The sequence below is a fragment of the Cavia porcellus genome, unplaced genomic scaffold (assembly GCF_034190915.1).
Source record: "Cavia porcellus strain 051 isolate PalLab524CR breed Dunkin Hartley unplaced genomic scaffold, mCavPor4.1 scaffold_10, whole genome shotgun sequence".
Taxonomy (NCBI): domain Eukaryota; kingdom Metazoa; phylum Chordata; class Mammalia; order Rodentia; family Caviidae; genus Cavia; species Cavia porcellus.
In genome coordinates this window covers 13,435,287-13,457,392 of record NW_026947493.1, presented here as the reverse complement: position 1 = coordinate 13,457,392, position 22,106 = coordinate 13,435,287, and the positions used below count along the sequence as shown (strand labels likewise).

Below are 22,106 nucleotides of genomic sequence, written 5' to 3'. Positions count from 1 at the left end.
ACAAAGTTGGATGTGATGTAGCTTTTATCTTGACTATTTTTTAATTGGGTAGAATAATATTCTACTCTAGAGATATACCACATTTTATTTTTCCTTTCATCTATTAATAGATGAACACTCTGTTGTTTCTAATTTAGTGTAATATTAAAATGTTACCAAAAAATTAATAGTTTTTTGTGAATGTGTTTTTTTCTGTTGGTACAAAATTGAGGAAGAGAATTTCTAAGTCATAGGATAACTCTGAAGTTAACCTTTTACTGGAAAATTAAACTGTTCACAATGGTTACATTGTTATTTATTGGTCATTATGTTTGAGACTGTTTATCTTCAACTATCATGTGAAGAATTGCTTTTGAATTTCCCTTGGTTCATATTTTGGCAAGTAGTTTCTTCATAGGATAAATTAACTGAGAAATATTGAGATGAGCCTTCGTTCCAGGATGTTATTTTTGTAAAACAATAAGATGGATATATGACATGACATTAACTAGCCTTAGTATAGGATAACAGTTAATTTAGGTTTAGAAAAACATTTTACTCCAAGCATAACAGAGGGTGACACTTTACACGCCCATTACCATTAATTTACTGTAAATTTTTACTTTATCATAATAATAGCTGTGTGCCACAATACCTTTCCCTGAAGCATACAGGAAGAAAACTTTTTGTTTACCTACTTGGTATGATGAAAGGCAAGGTGAGGGTATATGTGCAAAACTGTCAAACCAGCATTACATGCACTATGGAATAGTTTTTGTGTATGTTTACCTGAGCCTCACAGAGGGTCCAATAGATGCATACCACTCCAGGATTTGTTAAAGAAAGGAAGTTTTCATTTGGCTGCGGTACCAGAGATTGAACTCATGACCTCGTACTTGCCAGGCAGGTGCTTATACCGCTGAGTTAAATCCCCAGCCCTCATTTGATTTTTCTAGAAGCAGTAGCCCAGTTCAGTACAAGAGCACATGAAAAACCAGATTTTCAAGTTGGAGGTCTGTTTCAGTTACAGTTTGCTAGGAAAACAATTTAATATAAGACATATAGCCTATAGAATTATTTCATAACAGTCACCCAAAGAGTCAAACACAAAAAATGCAAGAAATCTGTTCTCTCACTGAAATCCCAGATAATTCAGCCAAGGTTCTACAACCCACAGCAGTGTCCTGTGTGAGTACAACTGAAGACCTAGAGCTCATGAAAGTGTTCCCCTCAGTGGGTGGGGATTTAGCTCAGCGGCTTACGTGCCTGCCTTGCAAGCAGGCAGTCGTGAGTTCGATCCCTGGTACCTATAAAAAATGAAAAAGACAAAAAAAAAAAAAAAAACCACACACAAAGAAAAATTATATAAATAAAAATTCTTAAAAAAAAAAAAAAAAAGTGTTCCCCACAAGTACAGCTGTAGGCCTGGAGTCAATGACAGTGTCTCATGCAAGTCTGTTTCAAGGATTTGCACTGGGAAGACCTAATGTTGTTGGTGGCAGCTAGAAATTATGTGCCAATGAGATGAAGAATGTGTGCCAGCAGGCTAAGTGCTCTACATTGGAGCTAGGAATTGATGCTCAAAGTAAAGACCAGAGTTTCCTGAAAAATACCACAGGCGTCCTCAGTGACAGTGAGGTACTTAGCTCCTCTGAGGGTAATAGCCAAGTTCATATCAGGAAGGATGAATGCCTAGCTTCTTCAGGAAAAGGAACAGCACACTATCTTTTCCTCTGGACCTTAGAAGACACACACTTTCTTTCCGCCATGCTCAAGGTAAAGATAAGAGCTCCTTCAAGGTGAACTACAGCCATTCTTAGTGACAACAAGGTCCCGAGCTCCTCTGATGATGAAAACAGCCAAGTTCATATCAGGAAAGAAACTCAACAATCTCTTCCAGGAGAACCAACAGTACCAAGAAAAGCAAGGACACCACCTTCTTCCTCTCCAGTTCTCTTTTTCATGCTGTTCCCAACAATCCTCAGGTGAGCAATCCTCACCCCACACCATGCTAATTCAGTTCAGCTGGGTGTTACAAGTTGACCAAACCTTGTCAATCCACCACAAGGTCAAAAGTGAGTCATCAGATTACTCATGCACGGATAATGAAGATAATCCATTAAGTAAAATGCATCTTACAAGAGCTGTGTGAGTGAATGAGGATGAGGAGATGATAGTGGTGATGATTATGATTGTGATGATGATGTCTTTGACATTGGTCATGTAAGCCAAACTTCTGTGACAGTAAAATGGAGCAAGAATTGACTACACAGAAACAGAGAATGCAGACCTCCTTGATTCATATGACTAAGAAAACAGCAAAGTGACTATGACTGGTGAAAATGTTGAGAAATGGCCCCACGACCAAATGAATTAGGTCTGAAAACACGGTGAGAGTCACAGCAGGAGTGAAAGATTTTGGATAGAAAGGCCAGGGATACAGTTTAGCAGCACAGTGACTGCCTTGCAAGTGTGAGGTTCCGAATTCAATTCCTGGTAACAGAAAGAATGTCAGCACTATCGTTCAGTGTTGGAAATTGTAGCATAAAAAAAGCTACACAAAGATTGAACTGCAAGTAAAATGTTCTGTATGCACCAGTAGTCATATTCAAAAATGTATTTATTATGACACCTCACTAGCTCAATTGAATGCATTCATAGGTCTGATGTACTTATCAGAGATTTTTCATGGTGATCATAGGAATTTCCAAGATTTATGGGAAAGTGATGACTCAAAATATGACACAAGAATTTATGTCTTTTGTAGATGCAAAGACTTATGCTTCTAATTTATAAATTTATTCTGGAACTCAACCATCAGATCTTTATTCATATAGTAGCAAACCAGATGACCCTATGAACAGATTTGTTGCTCCCATCTTGCAAAATAATTGGAATGTGACACTTGACAATTGGTTTATCAGTTTCCATTTGATATTGCTTTGCTAACAGAGCATAAGTTGACTAGGGCAGAAACTGTGCACAGGAACAAAGCAGCAAATCCAATTTCAAAACAAAGAATTGTATAGTATGATCTTCGGATTTCAAAAAGATTTACATTGACCTTGTATGTGGCAATAAAAAAATAAATTGGTACTGCTGATGTCAACATTGCACCATGATGGACATGCTGACAAGGAAACCTTGGCAAAATGGAATCCTAGGATGGAAGGAAATCTTGACAAAATGAAGTCATAAGATGGAAACTTTCTATAGCAAAACTAAAGGCAGAGTACATGTAGTTGATGAGTTATGAAACCACAATGAAAGCACTTGAAACACAAAGCATTGGCCAATGATAGTATTGTACTCAGTCCTAAACATGTGTGGCATAAATGACTTGATAGTTACAAACAAAATAAAAGTATAAAATACCACTAAGAAATTTTCTTAAGTGACTTGAACTGGAACTCATAATATCATTTAGAGCAGAGGAAAAACTATGCAAAAAAATAATTGTGGACCCCATTGCTGAGCTGAACAGGCAGATGCAGCATCCCAAAGACCTACTACTACAACAACACGAAATCCTAAAAAGATGTCAATTGTGTCCCACATGAAAAGACAGGAAAATAAAGCACTTGTGCTATCACTGTAAGCAGGAATTATGCATGGAGCATGCATTTTTCGTATGTAAGGACTGCCTTGAGTATGACATTTGAAGCAAAAGTTATTTTGTTATAGTACCCTACTTGTATTTTCATTGTAGTTCATATAGCAGTTTATTTCTGTTGTTCTTTTTCAGACTTTGTATCCCCAAATTCAACAGATGTTGAAAAATTTGATGCATTTTTATAAAGTCAATAAATATTAAATATGCAATGCTTTTGATGATTTTTTTCCTGTTAAGCATTCTTTGGTTAATATAACAAAACTCTTAAAATTAATAATTCATCAATAAAAATATTCTAAAGACTATTCCCATAGTTATGGCACTAAATGACCAAAAAAATGTGTTAGGTTCTAACATTAAAAACCATGATACTTATTAAATGTAAAGTTTTGAATTTTTTTTCTCATTCTTATCTATGGCTTTAAAAAAGAATTTCTTTCTCTGTTTCTTAATCTTGTTAAGATTTTCTAGGTTTCTCAGTTACTTGAGGCTTGAGAGTTCAATTTTTCCCACAGTCTTTTTAACTGGAATTTCTAGATTTATCTTAATCTCTTTTGCAGCTGCATGGAGTTGTGTTATGTTTTCCTTAAAAATCAGAAACTTTCTTTCTGGACTGTATCATACTTGCTTTCTGTTCTTGTAGAAGGTAAAAATAAAATGAGCTTGGCAATAATACCTTAATATAATTCCCAGAATAAGTTTTCAAGTACAGAAAGTAATTTTCCTCATTTATCCTATTGAGGTTAATGGTTGGCCTTTGAAAGTGGAAGGGCTAGTAAAAAAAATGACTTGGTATTCTTAAATTATTAATCACTTCTTTAGGAACTGTGGATACTATAATTGAAGTTTTTATAAATATACTTTTTCAGAGCATCATATTAGATCAAGGGAGTTGGAAGATGTTTTAGAAGTTATGTAACATAATTCGTGCTTTAAAAGAAATCTGCTGTTTTTCTTGTTACTGAATACGATCGAATTTGAATGAAAGTATGCAGCAATTTTAAAAAGGTGAAAAGTTTTATGCAAATGCAGTTGTACAATGGTATAAAGTCTTTCTGTGCCTTCTATTTATTTATCGTTGTGAAGGTCACTTAATAGGAATTCATTCAAAAATACTTATTAGGAAATTATTTTGTTTCAAGAATATTATAGATGTAAAGAACGGCAGAGATCAAACAAACTAAAAATTTCTGTCCTTGGAGAGTTTATATTCCACAGGAAGGGACAAATAAAAGCAACTTTTACTTTTTATGTTGTGCACTACACAGAATTTTCAAATGCAATAAATGCTATGGATAGAAAGAAAGAGGAAATACCAATTACTTCTTTTGTGCCTTGTATTTTGTTACTCTTTCTAAAAGTCCATTGCCTCATCCAATAGCTCAAATATTTACACTTATATCTTCTTCTAAGACTACTAGACTTATAGTTCTTATATTTAGGTCATTAGTCCATGCTGCATAGTGTAAGACAAGAGGTGTCATTCCTTTGTAGGTGAATCTGCACTGGTCTCTGCATCATCCTTAGAGGAAACTCTTTTTAACCCTATAGGCTGTGAGAAAACAAATTTTAGCATTTGTTTTTTTCTCACAGAAGTTTTATTATCCTTATCTAAAATTGATTTTGGCATATGAAATGAACTTTAGGCTTAGTTCTGCTTCATTTTATTTATGTGAAGCTTATGCCACATTGTTTTGATTTCTATAACTTTTAAATAAATTTCAAAGTCAAGAAGTGTGATTTCTCCAACTTTATTCTTCCTTTTCAGTTTTATTGTAATTATTAAGGACCCTACCATTTGAACATTAATTTTAGGACAGCTTATCCATTTCTACAATGGAATTGGCAGTTTGATAGGTATGATACTAAACATGTAAACCAATCTGTGTTGTTTTGCCATGTTAGCATTAAATTTTGCAATCTATTAATGTGAGATTTTTTTGTTTGATAAAATATATCTCATTTGTTTCCACATTGCTTTGTAGTTTTAGTGCACAAGTCTGATTATCTAGTCCATGAATGCAGATACTTTTACTTCTCCTATTTGGATATCTTCTTATCGTTCATGTTTACTGATCCTGATTAAAACTTTCAGTGTAATGAGTAGCACTGGCAACGGCAGATAATTCTGGCTTGTACCTGATCTAAGAGGAAAAGCTTTCAGTTAGACATCAGTTTTTAACAAGAAAAAATAAGGAGCCATTATTGTTTGAGAGAAGAGTGATGTGATCTGAACACAACTTTGAAGTATCTCTGTCTTCTTAATTTTAAACGATTAACATTTCTAAACAGAGCCTAAAAACAATGAGATATGTGATTGGTAGATGTGAGAAATCTAACATGATGCATGAAATTTAAATAATATAATAATATTGCTATATACAGACATGTTTAATGTATTTGTCTATCCTAAATGCTATAAAATTAATTCACGATTAAATATATTACTCTTGCTAATCATACACACCACATTAGCAGTATTCTTGCAGAAATAAAAAAATATTGCTATATGATTGTTACAATGTCCTGTTGATAGTATACAATAGTTTTATACTTGGTCTTCATGATCAAAAATAATACTTATCCCAGATTTCAACAATGAGACCTTAAATAATCTTTGCTCAGAAAATAACTTTGAAAAATCAATATTAGTATAATACCTGCCAGTGAATGTTTATCAATAAGCTGGCATTTCATTCAGAAAATAAGGATTTTAGTGCTTATATCATAGTATTGAGGACAAAGCCAGAGAACTGTACACAAAATCATTTGAAAACGAGAAAGGTCTAATGAAATTTAAGATATTACTCTCATTGTGTGCTTTAAATTTTCTTTAGCACACTGTTAATTTTATAATTATGTTTACCTGAGGAAATACATTGTTTTACCTGATGGTTGATTCCTGTACCAGTAATGATGTATAGAATAAAAATTTGTAAAATGCTACAGCGAGGTTTCTAGAGAACCTAAAGAGAGACATTCTATATAATGCAAATTCTAAATTGGCAAGAAATCATAGAACATAAAAGTAGTTGAGGAAACGTCTCTTTCATTTTGAACTATGTACAATCTATCATTTTAAGTATATTGGGGGCCTGTATCTTGCAAAATTGAAATTTTTCGCATTTTTACATTCACTTAGTATTTCAGTGATATTAGCATCTGAATTCATAAAACATACCTCATGCTACCTTTATCTCTTTGCATCTCAGAAATATTAATAGGACATTGTATATCCTTGAATAGAAATAGAGCATCTTTGACAATGGGACCTTCAAAGATCAAAAAAGATGAATTTCATACAAACCCTATCATTTGGCTCAACATCTCTATCCATCTGGACTGACTTATAAAAATATTTTGTCAGAGAAGTTCACACAATTTCTGTGCGTATGAAACCTATAATTTACAAGAGCAAAAAAGATGTATCTTTCTGACTTTTCCTCTGCAGCTCTGACTTACCCTATTCTTCCAACAGCACCCCCCGAAAAGCAGTCAGTAAGTAAATAGAAATAATTTCTATCTCATGCAGATCTATTTAACAAAATTTGTTCTGTAGTCTGAGTGGTATGTATTAATCCATACTTACATGTTAGAAACATTTTGGAATTGTATTCTATAAATTGAGTCACAATGATTTTTTTCTGAAGACGTAAATAAAAGCAAAGCCTGGATAAATAATGGTACAGCAGTGCTAGAGATGCTTGTGTAGCACATTTCATGTAAACAGAAAGTTGTGTGAAAACAAAATACAGTATTATTTTATCAATATCCAGGCATCCTCCAAGAATAACTTCAACAGTTAGAATTATTTATGCATTGGAATTGTCTAATGAATTTATTCTTGGTTTTAATCTCATTAAAACTGCTTTATATTTTTTATAAAACTGAGCCTTCAATGGAATGTTTTTTTGGATGACTTTCTGAAAACAGATGACTCCACTGAAACAGACCATACAAACAAAACTCCATTAGCCCAGGCCTTGCTTACTTTTCTTTTTTCCTGAGAAAATTAAGAAAACTTTTAATGTGCTTTCTATAGAAATATCATTGGTAAGAGGTGACTTGTAGAAGAAATTAACATGTCAAAGCAAGAGATAAATACATGCATGTATGATTTTCTTTATATTGCTATTTTGATAAAGTAGGGACTTGCCAAATTAAAAAAAAAAAAAAAGAAAAGAAAAGAAAAAAGAGGAAAGAATGGAGTTTGATTCATGGGTGTTTGTCCATCACAGTTTCCAATAGTGTCGTCCAAGGTTGCAAACAAAAATCTTTAGACCCACGGCTGCAAACATTCCTTTGTGTCTTTACTCATAGACATTGTGACCATGACTGTTCTCAAAAAAACCATGACAGAGCTGTCCACAAAGTAAGACCTTTCTGCTAAAAATAGCCTGACACGGTCGCCACATTGTCTGCCTTCCATGATCTCAAGCCATGTCCTCAAATACCCGATGACCTGTTTCTTCTCAGCCAGTTTGCCTCCTGGCTGTGACTTTTCTCACCAGCCCTGAGAACTGGCCGTCACGGCCTGGCTGTGATCTTGATTACTTGGCAGCAGCCTTGCAAGTACAAGTCTTACATGTGGTTTCTGCTTCACACACTCCCCAAACACACAGGCTTTTGACTCCACATACCCAGTCCTGCACTGTGGTCTTTGGATCCTGGCTTCTTCCCCAGGCAAGAGAAGTCTCTACCATCAGGGATAAAAGCACAACTACTCACATGTCCATGATAAGGCTTTTTCACTGAAACATCTCCAAAAGATTCTACTTCAGCTTTAGAACAAATTTACAAAAGAAAATCTTCTGTACCAAGAAAGCAAACCTGGTTTGAAGAAGTGATCTATAAATGAAAAAATTTCTCTAATGAAGGTTCTGGCTTTTAATTTTCACTGTTAGGATTTTGTTAAAAGTAACAAAACTATGGCAATTGAAAACAGACCTACATATGTGTGTCTAAATAAAATAATGATCCTATTCTACAACATAGCAGTTAGTTATACTTTAAATGCTATTTTAGGTAAATTAATGAAAGTTTAAAATGTCTGTTTTGCTCAGGTGGGCTTTTCTCTTGTTCCTGAGATAAAATACCTCATACTGCAAATTAGGAAAGTAAAGGTTAATTTAGCTCACACTTTGTGGAGGTTTCATTAGCTGGCTCCAAGGCAAGGTGATATGGCAGAGCAGTAACAGTTCACGGCAGCCAGAAGACAGCAAAAGCAGAAAGACAAAAAAAAAAAAAAAAAAAAAAAAAAAAGAGGAGCAAGCAGGTGTACTCTTCTGTCCCTGATAGAATAAAGAGTATGGAGCTCCCCATTCTAGGGTGAGGGTAATAGCATTTCCACCCATGGTCCCAGCACTAGACAATAAATCAATCACAAACTCTGAAGTCAGCAGACTCTGTGACTGCATGAGGCTTTGGGGGACATCTAGACACAAACTATAACAGGTATCCTAATTTGACTCATGAAATCAGATCTCAGCAGTGAAACAGAAATGCCTGCATCATTTAAGAGGTCAAGACTTCTCACCTTTTGCAGCTATTAAAATATTTAGCACTTTAGAAAGTCAAGTACTAACAATTTCAAAGAAAATTTTTAAACTTAATTCTCTAACAGAATAACATTTAGTAAAATAGCTCTACTTTAAAATACACCTATATTAAAATACTTAATTGTTGATAGAGTTAATCCAAAAGTCATTTATTTTACTATATACTCAAAATAAGTAATTGGGTTTGTAACCATTTAATTACAAAATAAATGGGTTTTTAAATGAAGACTAAAAAAATCAAAAAAAATTTTTCTTTTCATTTAGAAAGATGGATTTTAAAAAACATTTCATGTAGCATTTATGTAAAATGGTGATATATTGCACTGAATATATTCTGCAAAATAAAAAGAAGAATATAGTGTGATGAATTTGTGTGCAGGTGGCAGTCTGATATAGTTGGGAATTTCTGGAATTATGTGGTAATTCACGAGAATAATAGGAAACATAATTTATGCCTAGAGTTTTATGATAATATGTTTTATAAATGGTTTCTGTAGATACTCTTACCATTTTAGAAACAGATCTGTTGGTTTTGCTACAGAAGAAGGGTTTTGCCCCCAGAATTTTATTATTGTCCAAGCAGTTCTAGCAATCTTTAGCAGTGAGTCTTTCAAAAAAACAGTGAACAGAATTTTTAATTTTACTGTCATTTGCTTTCTTATTTTTAGTTGTCCTTCAACTCTCAAAAATAATTTTGGCTAAATTATATTAACAACTACATAGAAATAACTATTGGGAGACAGATACACTATCTAGTAATTGTATTATGTGGCAATAAGTTGCTGTGTTGAGTGAAATAATCAGTAGTTTGAGCCTTACAGCAATGCTTACAGTAGAAAAGGAATGCTCAGCAATTTTTGAAAGTTTTTCAGTTAAAAGAAAAAACCGTGTTGGGAAATTAACAGTGATTGAGATTTTCAAAACAAGATAATAAGAGATTCACAATGGTTAATATATTGCAAACTGTTGTCTTCATTTCTTCTTACCCTGTTTTGAAACTGCATCATTGTTTGTATTTTGTTTACTTTTATCTGTTTAAAATAAAAAATAAACAATGTTTTCTTGATTTTTGTAAAGATTGCTTCCTTTTCTGCTTTTCCTCCATCTTTGTAAGTTTTTGTATTGCTTATCTGGTGGAATTTACATCTGAAAACTCTTTTCTAGTCTCTTAAAATTAAAATAGTCTTTTCATCTAGATATCTGAAGTAGTTCGGTTGTAGCAAGGGCTTCCTAACTGCAACATGGTATCTTTTTGGTAATTAAAAGGTTTTCTGTATTGTTAATAATCTATTAAATACTGGCATTATAATTTTTCAAAGGCACTAAGTAATTCTTGTATTCCATACGATACTATGCCTGAGACCAAATGGGGCAATGTTCTAAGCTATATTCCTTTTAAATATTTTACAATTGCATCTTCCTTCCTTTATGAGAATTTGTTTTCCAGTTTTAAGACAGTTCTATGGTACAAAATCATTAAATACCAATTATTATGTTATTTGTATTATACAAACTGCCCAACAGGATCCTACATCAGGAGCTTACATTGTGAGTGAACCTGCTTCCATGTTCTAAATTCCCTATACATACATGCTAAATTTACTAGTTAGAAGACAAGATCTGACTTATCTTGTGTTCAATTTCAGTTAATAAAAACTTTCATGACTCCTATTTACCAAGTCACAATTCTTAAAGATAATGGAAAGAGGTAAAATATTCTTTGTGCAATGGAAACCGTAACTGAAGCGTGCAGTACTTTTCTCTCTTCTGAAAGTTCTTAGAACACAGGAGCTATTACTGGTCAAAGATTTTAACAGATTTTCTTCTGTCTTATTGAGAGGGGGAAAAACACTTGTATTAGGAGCTGAAAAGGCAATTTCCTTGTTTAGTGGCATCCAAGTCATTTAAAGTACCCTTGGAAAACTTGATTTTCTTCACACCCTCTTTTTTCTTTGCCTCTTGTAATATTTACGACAAATGTCATAGATTCTGATGTAGTGCTCCTATTTGTCTTGGCATGTATATGCTACAAGTATGGCAGGCAAATCTGCTTACTTAACCAAAGTCCAACAATTGTGCTTTCTAATTAACTTATTTTGAATTAATGTATCTTTGGAAAGGAAAACTGAGCTTTAGCTGAACTTCTATGAACAAAATAATAAATAATAAAATAAATTTCCTTAGAAACACATAGACGTTAAGTTAGGGAGAGAAGGCCTTATTTTTATAAAACAACTCTTGGTTTAAGTGCTCAATGAAAGAATGCTGATGTTTCTGGTTTTTTGTCTCTGAAGTAAAGACCTGTATCTCCATCTTTTCTCATTTATTACATATATATCAAAAGCTGCATCTCACAATACAGAAATTCATGTTTTGCTTTGTATTATTTAAAACATAATCTATTCACTTTTAGAAATTGTTTCCTACGTTTCCCAAAGTTACCTTTTGGGCAGACCGGCTTGTCCAGGCTTGCCTCAGATACTCTTGTTACAGGAAGGTGAAGTCCAAAGAACTTCCCCAAGTACGGTCCTCACATCTGCAGCTGCATCTGCGATTCCCGGAGAGTTGTAGGAAATGCAAATCTTTGGGCTTCACACAATCCCTGCCAAATCAAACCTTAGTGGTGGGACTCCCAGCTGTGCTTTGTCCAACTGTTCAGGTGATCTGATGCACATTAATGTTTCAGGGTTACTAGTTTTCAGTAACAGAACTGTGTTTGTTTCATGAAAACTCCCAACACCTCAGTTTTCTTGTAGCTGGATATTGGAGAGTCAAGGAGCACAGAAAAGGAGAAAAGGAAAGAGTATTTTCAAGGAAAAGATGACTGAGGATAAAAACTTAGTTTTGGAGGTCAAAGATATATTGTTTTCATTAATATGCTGTTTTCGGGCTAGTCCCTTAACAGGATATGACCCCAACTTTTAAAAGAATGACAGATGCATAACACAACAGATCTGATTTCAGCATTGTCTATTTTTATCAATTACCAGTTATTAGCAGATGTTATTCTAATCGTGTAATGAAAAATAGTGATATGCTATAGAAGTGAGGAATATAATCCCCACTGTCTTTAAGAAATTAAAGGTATGACATGATAAAAATTTGCTGAGGTATGTATATTAACCAAAAATATCTCTGAGATTAAGTTAGGCTGAAAAGGTACGTACCCTAAGCCTTTTGTCCTGGAATGTATCTTTTTCTGTGTATTTTAAAGAAAGGAGACAGGGAAAATTATTTGGAAATTAAAAAAAAATTATATTCCAGCACTAATACATTTATCTTCCCTGAAATTTGAAACCTGGTGTTCTGTATGAGAGCCCAAGTCAGACAATGTGATCCATTCTTTATGCATTGTGAAGATAAGCAATGTAAGAGAGCTCAAACCGTGGCCAGGATACCTTTCACAACTCATAGCCCATATCTCATCTAGAGCACAGAAGATGCTGGCCAATGCAGGATTTTAAAACATATACAAACGAAGATGCAAGCATTTGAATTTGGAAGTTTTACATGAAGCATATTCTGTACCTTTCCCCGAGTAATACTCAAAGCATCTGGAAAAACTGTTTGTGTCCATAACATTGTAGTTGTTAGTTTGCTTACCTTCACTTGTTCATATCTTCTGCCTTTTCTCCTGATAATGTTTTTTGGGGGGAAGGTGGAGGGAATGAGACCATGGTCTATAGAAAGTACGCCTGCTTTTACTTAGTCAATTGCAGCTCATTATACAGATTCTATTTTGGGTCAAGGGCATTTCTAAGATACAGAATTTGAAGATGTAACATAGAACTCAGCTTTGGTTGCCCAAGTCTTGGACCCTCTCCAGGGGAAAAGAAGACAGACCTCTCTGCTAGGATTTATGTCTGCTTCTCCATTCTGCTTGACCTGACTCTCATGCTCTCTACTTCTCATTAACTGCATTCTCAGTTGGCGTTACCAAGTCAACCTTCTTTAACCTGATCATGAGCACCGACTTATTTAGACTCTTACAAGCAAATTCTAGTAATACCTAATCAGTTGTCTGCTTACCTTAAATTTCGAGTGACAGATACAGGCTAAATTATGGAAAAGATTATCCTGATGATTGAAAGTTGCATCATTCATAAGATATTTTGTAATATTATCCTAGAAACTCACATGATCATTCTAGAAAATGGCCAACTCTTATGAAGTTAATGAGTCCCTGGTCTCAAAAGGAAAATTCAAAAGTTGAATCTTTCCTTCTTACAGACTTTGTTTTGGATACTTTTGTATCATAATAATTTGTTCTAATGTCTATTACTTCTGTCCCATTTGGTGTAATTGCCTCAAATCATAAATTGGACAGCTTTGAAAAGTATCTCACAAGTTTTTGTTTTTCTTTTTATTTGTTTTGTTTTGGTAAATTAAAAAAAAATTTTTCTTCCCTCTAAAATTCCTAACACATACAAGATTTGGGGATCTACTTCAACCATTGCAAAAGTGGAAAGTGTTGTTCTCATGATTCCTTTGAGTACTGAAAGTTTTATATGACTCTCCATGGGACAGAATTGATCATTTAATTAAGTCATGAGATCACTTTTTTTCATGGGACTTGCAAGTCATAGATCCTTAGAAATGCAATTAAATCAAATTTTAACTGCAGCTAATTTTTGAAATAACTTTTAGTAACACCTCCTTTTGCTCATTCTCCTCAAAGGAAATGAATCCATTTGTTCCCTCTATTCTTATTACAGTTCTGCTTCTCTTTTGTAAGATTTGGTGCACTTTTCTTTATCTCCAGTGATTAGCAAAGAGTGTGACACAGGATGGTGTTTAATCAGACACTCAACCAAAAATGTTCAAAACTGGGACAAGAGTATAAATAGAGATCATATACGTAGAAATATTTATCAAGTTTCAACCAGCAGCCCCACATCTGTTCCCAGAGATCATCCTTATGACACAGAATATAAAGAGTCTCCTCACCTGAGTTAGCTGTAAGCCCTCTGAGTAGCAAACCTGATCTGTAGTAACAAGAAAGAAGTGGAGCCCAAGGCCAGGAGTTCGGAGTAAAGACTTCACTCACCCAAACTAGGTAGACCACGGGTGGAGTGGTGTGTGTTTTTTTTCCTTCAGCCTCATTTTGTGTACTTGGGATTTTCAGTTAGACTGAGATATATTCAACAACTGTGGTTTTTTAGTGACCTTGTTTACTTACAAATACATATTGATAATATGGAATGCATTTACCAAATAGGTATAAAAGCAACCACTCTGCTTGGTTTTTGGCTACAGTATAAACTGATATTTCTCTGATTCCTCAACACACGTAAACTGTATCTGTCTGTCTTTTCTCTGTCTCTCTGTCTCTGTCTCTGTGTGTGTGTGTGTGTGTATGTGTGTGTGTGTGTGTGTGTGTGTGTGTGTGTGTGTGTGTGTGATTCTCCCCTGCTCTCCCATTTTGGTCATAACGTTAATTTCTGTTACCTGGTAGGAAAATGAAACAACCCGGCATGGTTTTCCCACTTGTAACTACGACTAGAGGAATACTGTTTCACTCAGTCCATGTACCTTGGCCGATCTATTTTATTATACAGAATTCAAGTTGTTGACATTTTCTGGAATCATTCCCATGCTTTAAGATTTTTTTAAAAAAGGTATTCATTCACAGGGTTTTTATAAAGATGAGGATCACATATGGGCTGCTCTGAATACTGACATGCTTCCTTCCATTCTCAACTAAAAACCATTCCACAAAGTATTAGCAATCTGTTTTGATACCAAAGCCAAATAGTGACAGTTGCAATAATGAATATTTGCTGCAGGGCACTGGAAGAGAAATGGCATGGAAATATAAACCTAACCCACCTCCGACCTTTCTCATCCTGCTAAATCACACCCACTATTTCCAAATCCCTGTCGCCTTTATGTTGTTCCCAGTGTCACTGATTGAATAGTGCAAAGAAATCTGAGTCAGCCTTTGGGAAACATTATCCAACTTTCTCTTGTTTCTGAGATTAAAAAAAAAAATGCAATGAAGTAGAATGAGCTTTATTTTGACCATTCTGCACAGAGCATAAATGATTAAATCTACACGACTGACTCTAGTTCAGGCCATGTTTAGTTTCTTTTTATGTCAAGTGTTTAAAATGTTATCATTCAGCACACATAATAATATATGACTAAGTCAAACTATCATCAAGATAAAGTAAAATTTATCAATCAGAAAAATGACCATGTGCAACTAAAACAAACAAGTTGAAATCATCGTGTCACAGTTCTTGGCACTGGGCAAGTTCTCAAATTTCTCGATGCCTAAGTTTCTTCCCAAAGATGAGGAAAAGATAATATGCACCATTTGGGTTTTTGTGAAGATTAAATGAGGAAATACTATGAATACTTTAAAAGTGTTTTAACAGTTCTGATTTATTATGATCATTCATTCACTCATTCTCTCATTGGTTACTTTCAGTAAAGACTTATTGTGTACCTAGTTCCTGTAAAGTATTAGGACGAGAGTACAGTAATGAGCAAAGAAGATAAAGGATTGAGTTTATGTTCATTATTATTTCAAATTATTCTGTGATATCTTCTAAACTGTTTTGCCACTAAGTACATGATTTATGTTTATTGGATTCTTATCTCCAGTGACTTAGCATTGAACTTGACACAGAATTTCTGTTTAATGAATGTCAGTGAAATAAATTTTGAGTAGATGCATCATTGCAGTGCAAGTTAACAAGCTCTGCACTTGAAACTGGGCTCTGCAAATAGAAGTCCTTGTGTCTAATGTACCGAACTTTGTAAAACTCAGGAATTTACTTAAACTTTCCCACTTAAACTCAAGAAAACTAGACTAGAAAAAGCACTGGGGTTTCTTCTAACTATAATCCTTCAAGGTAACTGGAATGTTACAGTATTTACCTAATAGTTCTAATCAAGTTTTCTTGAATAAATTTTAATGTTAAAGTAGTTTAGATTTTTAAAAAGATGCAAGAATATAACAGTGCCCATATTCACATCACCCGGTTTCCCTTATTATTAGCCTTTCATGTTATTTTCGCACATTTGCCACAACTAATGAACCAGGACTGAAACTAAAGCCTGTACTTTATTCAGATTTCTTTGTTACCAAACTGACCTTTTTTCTCTCCCAAGGATTCCATGCAGGGTGCTGTGTTATATTTAGTTCTCATGGCTCTTTAGTTTCCGAGTGTGACATTTTCTCAGTCTTCCTTGATACTTTTGAGGAGCCAGGAATTTGATAGACAACCCTGAAGTTTAGGTTTGTTTTATGTTTTTCTCACATGTAGACATAGACAAGGATATGGACTCGGCGGAGGAGGGCCACAGAGCTAATTCATACCTATGTTGTTAACATGATAATCAATTTAAAATTCTGTTTCAATGAGTAAATACGAATTATATATAATTTGCAATTTAACACACCATGTTAAAAATCTTCCTTTACTATATGTAAAGAATAGTTAATTTTCTTTGAATAGGAAAATATTAGGATGTATATACCCTAATGTTTTATTTTAAAAGGCCCTTTTATCATGGATAAAACAAAGAAAAAAAATCCATGTCTTGTTATAAATTATAACAGGATTCATGATTTATATATTAAATTTAAAATGAAAATTGTACCTTGGCATTTCTGTTAAATTACCTGCATACTGGAGCTGGGGATTTAGCTCAGCCGTATAAGCGCCTGCCTTGCAAGTAGGCAGTTGTGAGTTCGATCCCTGGTACCGATAAAAAAGAAAAAGACAAAAAAAGAAAAAAATTACTTGCATACTTAGAAAAGAATATATCTATGTTCTGCTCTGTGATTAAAAGTATGCCACAAAATATAACTGTGGCAAGATAAGTATTTTATATGATTTCCTCTAAGTCTGTTTTAAGGAAAGGACTCTCCAAAGAGATGTTAATACTTCACTAGGCCCTAGTCAGAGAAAACCTAGGGTCTAATCTTTTGGGCTCTTGGTAAATGTATGTTATCCCTGGTGTCGCAAAGACTGGAAAATATATAATTTTATTCAGTCTATAGTTTTATTAACAAATTGCTATATGGTAAGGAAATTATTTTAGGATTAATAGTGCCTTCACTATGTACCATCCCCAGATCAAGACATGTCAATGCAAAACTAAGTTACTAGAAACAGCTTATTCCCAGGGAAATCTGTGGCATGTTAAATTTCATTGAAATAAATACCAACAGCATCACACTCTGGTTTCACTGTGTGACCACAGTGAGTTTAAAGACACTTATTTTTATGTTTTCTGCTCCCCAAGAGTGAGATGATAGAATAACTTAGTGAATTTTAGTCCACTGCTGTTTATGATCTTATTCTGGACAATCACAGTCATGGCCAAGCTTATCATTCACAGCATTTTTTTTTCTAAAATCCCAGATTTCAAATTGAGCAAGGTAGCACACATCTGTAATCTCAGCACTCTGGGAGACTGAGGCAGGAGAATCATAATTTCAAGCCCAGCCTGGGGAACCTAATGATTTAGAAGACCCTGCCTCACAATAAAAACTTTAAAAAGGCCACGACATAGCTCAGTGGGAAGGTTCTGTGTTCAACTGTCAGTAGCCACAAAAATGAAGAAGAGGAGGAGGAGAAGGAAGAGGAGGAAGAGGAAAAGTGAGGAGGAGGAAAAAGAAGAAAAGGAGAAGGGGAGAAAGAAGGGGTGGGAAGGGAAGAGGGGGGACAGAAGTCAGGGGGAGCAGGAGAACAAACCCCTGATTTGCTCATTCCATGAAATATTTTGCCCTGACTAATTATATTCTACCCATGTAATCTTGGGAAATTTCTTTCACTGCTGAAAATCATGGATTTTCATAGCTTTGTGTAAAAGGTTAAACATAAAAAGATTATTTTTAAGTCTATAAGTCACTTAGCGAATTGGCTACTCTTTATTCTCAGGTACATACAAATGGGATTTTAATGAGCTTACTAAGAGTCATGAACAGTTTTAGGACCATTCAAAATTGTTATGTTTTATGCCATCTTGAGATTCTCAGAAATATTTTTATCTGTTACCCTGTACATTAATGGAACCTTAGCAGAGAAGCAAAACTTATCAGGAAGTGGGCCTTTTCATGTTCAGTGGAACAAGCACACAAAGGGTAATCAAAATATTATAGCTCTTCAAGCTCTTTAAAAATATATTACTGTGAAAGATGCGTTGTCCTTAGTCCTCAAAATACTCCCCTTCACTTCACACTTACCCCATTTTCCTTGCTACTTTGAAGCAGTTCTGGAAGTCCTCTTTCAGAATGTCTTTACCTAGTGTGATCAAGACGCAATGAACGGTGTTGAAGAGTGACTTTCAGTGGAAAGGCAGGCTTGTAAAAACATTCCAGTGGTCCTCATCTGTGCTATTCACAGACTCTGTCACTATGCAATTTACAGCTCTTCCCTACAGTTAAAATAAGCCTAAAAACTATATGCTTTGAATCAATTCGTGACATTGAGATAGCCATGGCGGTCATGAAAAGCAGTTGTGAAAGAAAACTTCCAGAATTGTTTGAGAAAGTGACAAGACTGATGGAATAAGTATGACCGATTATGGGGAAGTACTTTGAGGTCCTTTTGCTTTTTACTGTAACAAATTTTTGAATGGTTAAAGGTTCACAGTATTTTCCTGTCATAGCTTGTGTTCTAATGACAAAAATGTTAATTTTATTTATTTATTTTTCTTTTGTATGAGGCACTGGTTTGTAGTATGATATTTTAAAAACACGATTGGTGAATATTTCCCATTCTGTAGAAAGGGACCTATTTATTGATTTGAACCACTAAAGCTAAATAAGTGATTGAGAGTGTGTGAAATGTCAGGCAAAGGAAGCAAAATCCATGTGAATCCTTTTATTGAACAGTCTTGAAGAAGAGCCTTTATCCCTCTTGAATTAGTGTTTCTTATATATTTAGGAAATTAGCAATATACAACCTCATCCCATTCTCACCCATAGCTGGAACAAAGGGAACCTCCTGTCCTGTAGCCAGCTCTTAATGATACGAGCTACTAAATAGTAAATATTTATGCAGACAAGGCATCTTTGCAGCCAGACCACTGCCCCTTGGACCCAGAGCCCATCTATTAGTCTTGAACACAGCGTAAAAATTTACCATGGCATCATTTGAGTGATGTGGAACAGTAGTGCCAAGAGCAACCATAGCTAGAAAAGGCAGCCTTGAGCTATTTGGGAAAAGAAGTTCAGAACCAGCTGACTGGCAGAAGGACAAAAACCAGAGTAAATAGACTATAAACCTGGAGGTAAATGCCAAGTCTTTATTGGCTACGACAAAATTGCTGAAATCCTGGCGACTGGCATATTTGGGAGAGAGCTAAGTGTACCCAAGTGAAGTTAGGGCATGGCAGTTTTTGCTTTGAAAGTTGATATCTCCCAATTTGGTATCAGACTTGAAAGCCAAAAGGGTTGTTAAGTTACAGTGCATCAACACTTTCATGGACACTGAACTCTTGAAGTCATGTTAGCATAGTGTGACCAGATTGTGAATTACTTGTGAATAGTAACTATTAATGTTTCAGTACTTCTGCCACATACTTCTGGCACAGTTTGAGACAATGCATTTAATAAATATGAATATTACAATTCCTGTCTTTTTGATATTGATAATTTTGGTGCTGGGCATTAAAATATAACTCTTTATTAAAAGAGCAGTGGTTTTCTCAACTGCTAATGTGGACAAAGCAATTATAACACTGGGTTTTACGCTTTGTTCCTAAGCATATATCAAAAGTTCTGTGCCAATTTTCTTAAGCAAAGTAAATATAAAAAGAATATTTTAAATGCATTTGTCCTCTTTTAATTTTTAAAAGCCATCTATATAGAAGAAATGTACAGAGTGCAATATACTGTAAATACAATTTTTCCAGGGTAACATATTCAGAAAAATTTGTGATATGCTTCCTTACCCCAGATAATATTTAAAATTGTGTTTGCATGTATTTTGAAGTATCATCTGAGTGTTGTATTTTAGAATGTAAAATTAAATGGAATCATCTATGTAAATTTCCTCATTATTGATATATAATTGATGAGAAGCAATTGCTAATTTCTCTTATTATTGATAGGATATGAGATTAGTGTTGTATTTACGCATAGAGAAAGGTAATACCATTGTCCTCTTTCTATGTTATTTTGAATGCAGACAGTACTACAGGGACACCAGCAATATCAACCACAAGTGTGGAAATTCGCAAAAGCAGTGTTATGACAACTGAGATCACCTCGAAAGTGGAAAAAAGCCCCACGACAGCCACTGGCAATAGCTCGTGTTCTTCCACAGAGACTGAGGAAGAAAAGGCGAAAAGGCTCCTTTACTGTTCTCTATGCAAGGTGGCTGTCAACTCCGCCTCACAGCTGGAGGCACACAACAGTGGTAAGATGCAGCAATTTCTTTCCTGTCTCAACAACTCTGCAATTATCTTTCTCTGAATAGATTAGATCTTTTGCAGCAGGGGACAAAGAGGTAGCAGAAAACTGGCAAATAGTACATGAAATTCAATAGCTATTAAATATTAAAAAAATGACAAGAAAAATGTCATTTATATAAGGGCAAAAAAGGTTTCCAGGGCCTGTAGGCCACCATGCGTGTGTTTGTGTGTGTGTACGCGCACGCCTGTGCATGTGTTCTTATTATTAAGAGACAAAATATAATTCTAAAATGTTTTGCCTTTATATGATTTGATTTCTAGATTACTTACACACTTCCATGCATTTATTTGCTTGTAAATGAAGTTTTCTAAAATTGTACCTATAATATTATCTCAAAATATGTTTGTATAATTTCACATACTTTTGATTAAATCCCCTTTATTATGATTTTTATGGCAAATGCTCTTGTTCTAGCTTATCTGTGTGATCTGGGCAATTGAAGTTAAGAGAGTATTTGGGATGGGAGAAAGCTCACTAGTGGAGTGTTTGCCTTGGGTGCATGAAACCCTGGGTTTGGTCCCCAGCCCTACTAAAAAAAATATTTAAAAAGAAAAAAAAAGCATTTATTATGTCTAGCCATCACGATATGCTCTACATGTAATACTTCGTTTACTCTTCCAATTTAAATATATTGTTCTTTTCCTTTGACTGAAGCTCAGAAAAGGAGGAGCATCTAACCAGACAAAACCATGTTTCAAACACATTTCACTCTTAAACAATAACCTTTAAAGCAGAAAAAAAAATGCTGGAATATTCACAAGACAGAATGAGATGCTCTCTCAGGATACAGCATTATGGGTCCATCCAAATAGTGTGTGTATTGGGGGGGAGTGCAGAAACACAAATACCAGCTTTCTTAAAATAGGGATTGATTGCCAAGATCAACTTTTCTCTAGAAAACTGGGTTCACTGCCAGGATTCTGTCAGCAACTATAATAGGAGATGGCTCATTTATGAATCATGTCCTAAGTTAATATTGCAGCTGTATGTTGAGTCACTGACCAATCATTGTGCTGCACTGGTGATAGTCAAGTGTTGACTTCAAGACTCTAAAAGGCATAATTGCAGATGATTATCTTTCTCCTTCATGCATTAGCTGCAGTCAGGGAAAGTTCATGAATTCAGGAGTTAAGAAACACAGAAAAAAGCATCTGGCCCCAAGGCAGAAGCTTTACTACGTAGATGTGACATGTATTTCCTCATGCAAATACTATTTTTCATGGATGCTTTGTACTTAGAGCATAAATATCACTGGAAATATAACTTATTTTTAAGAACTCTTTATCACTCCACATAATGATAGAGAATAAAATTTCAGGAAGGATGTTGATATCCACAGATTATAATGCCATTTGAGGCTGGAATTCATTTGTAAGGATTTTGAAGTCCTACTTAAATTCTCATGGTAAACATCAGATTAAGAAGCAATTAAAGAGTTTGCTGATTATACCGTATCAGATTAACATTTTCCATATTCCGATTCTATGGTCTCTATCACTTCTTTGTCAAAATTATACAC

The 22,106-nt window shown here is 34.6% G+C and overlaps 1 protein-coding gene across 7 annotated transcripts in view; it reads left to right on the top strand.

Annotated features, from left to right (window-relative positions):
- Window positions 1-22,106, top strand: part of Znf385d (zinc finger protein 385D) — a 980,325-nt gene that overhangs the window by 942,991 nt on the left and 15,228 nt on the right. For all 7 annotated transcript variants that reach the window (XM_063257002.1, XM_063257004.1, XM_013144077.3 and 4 more), the window contains one exon: window positions 20,301-20,531. In XM_063257002.1, coding sequence (XP_063113072.1) covers window positions 20,301-20,531 — 231 coding nt within the window. The remainder of the gene's footprint in view (window positions 1-20,300; window positions 20,532-22,106) is intronic.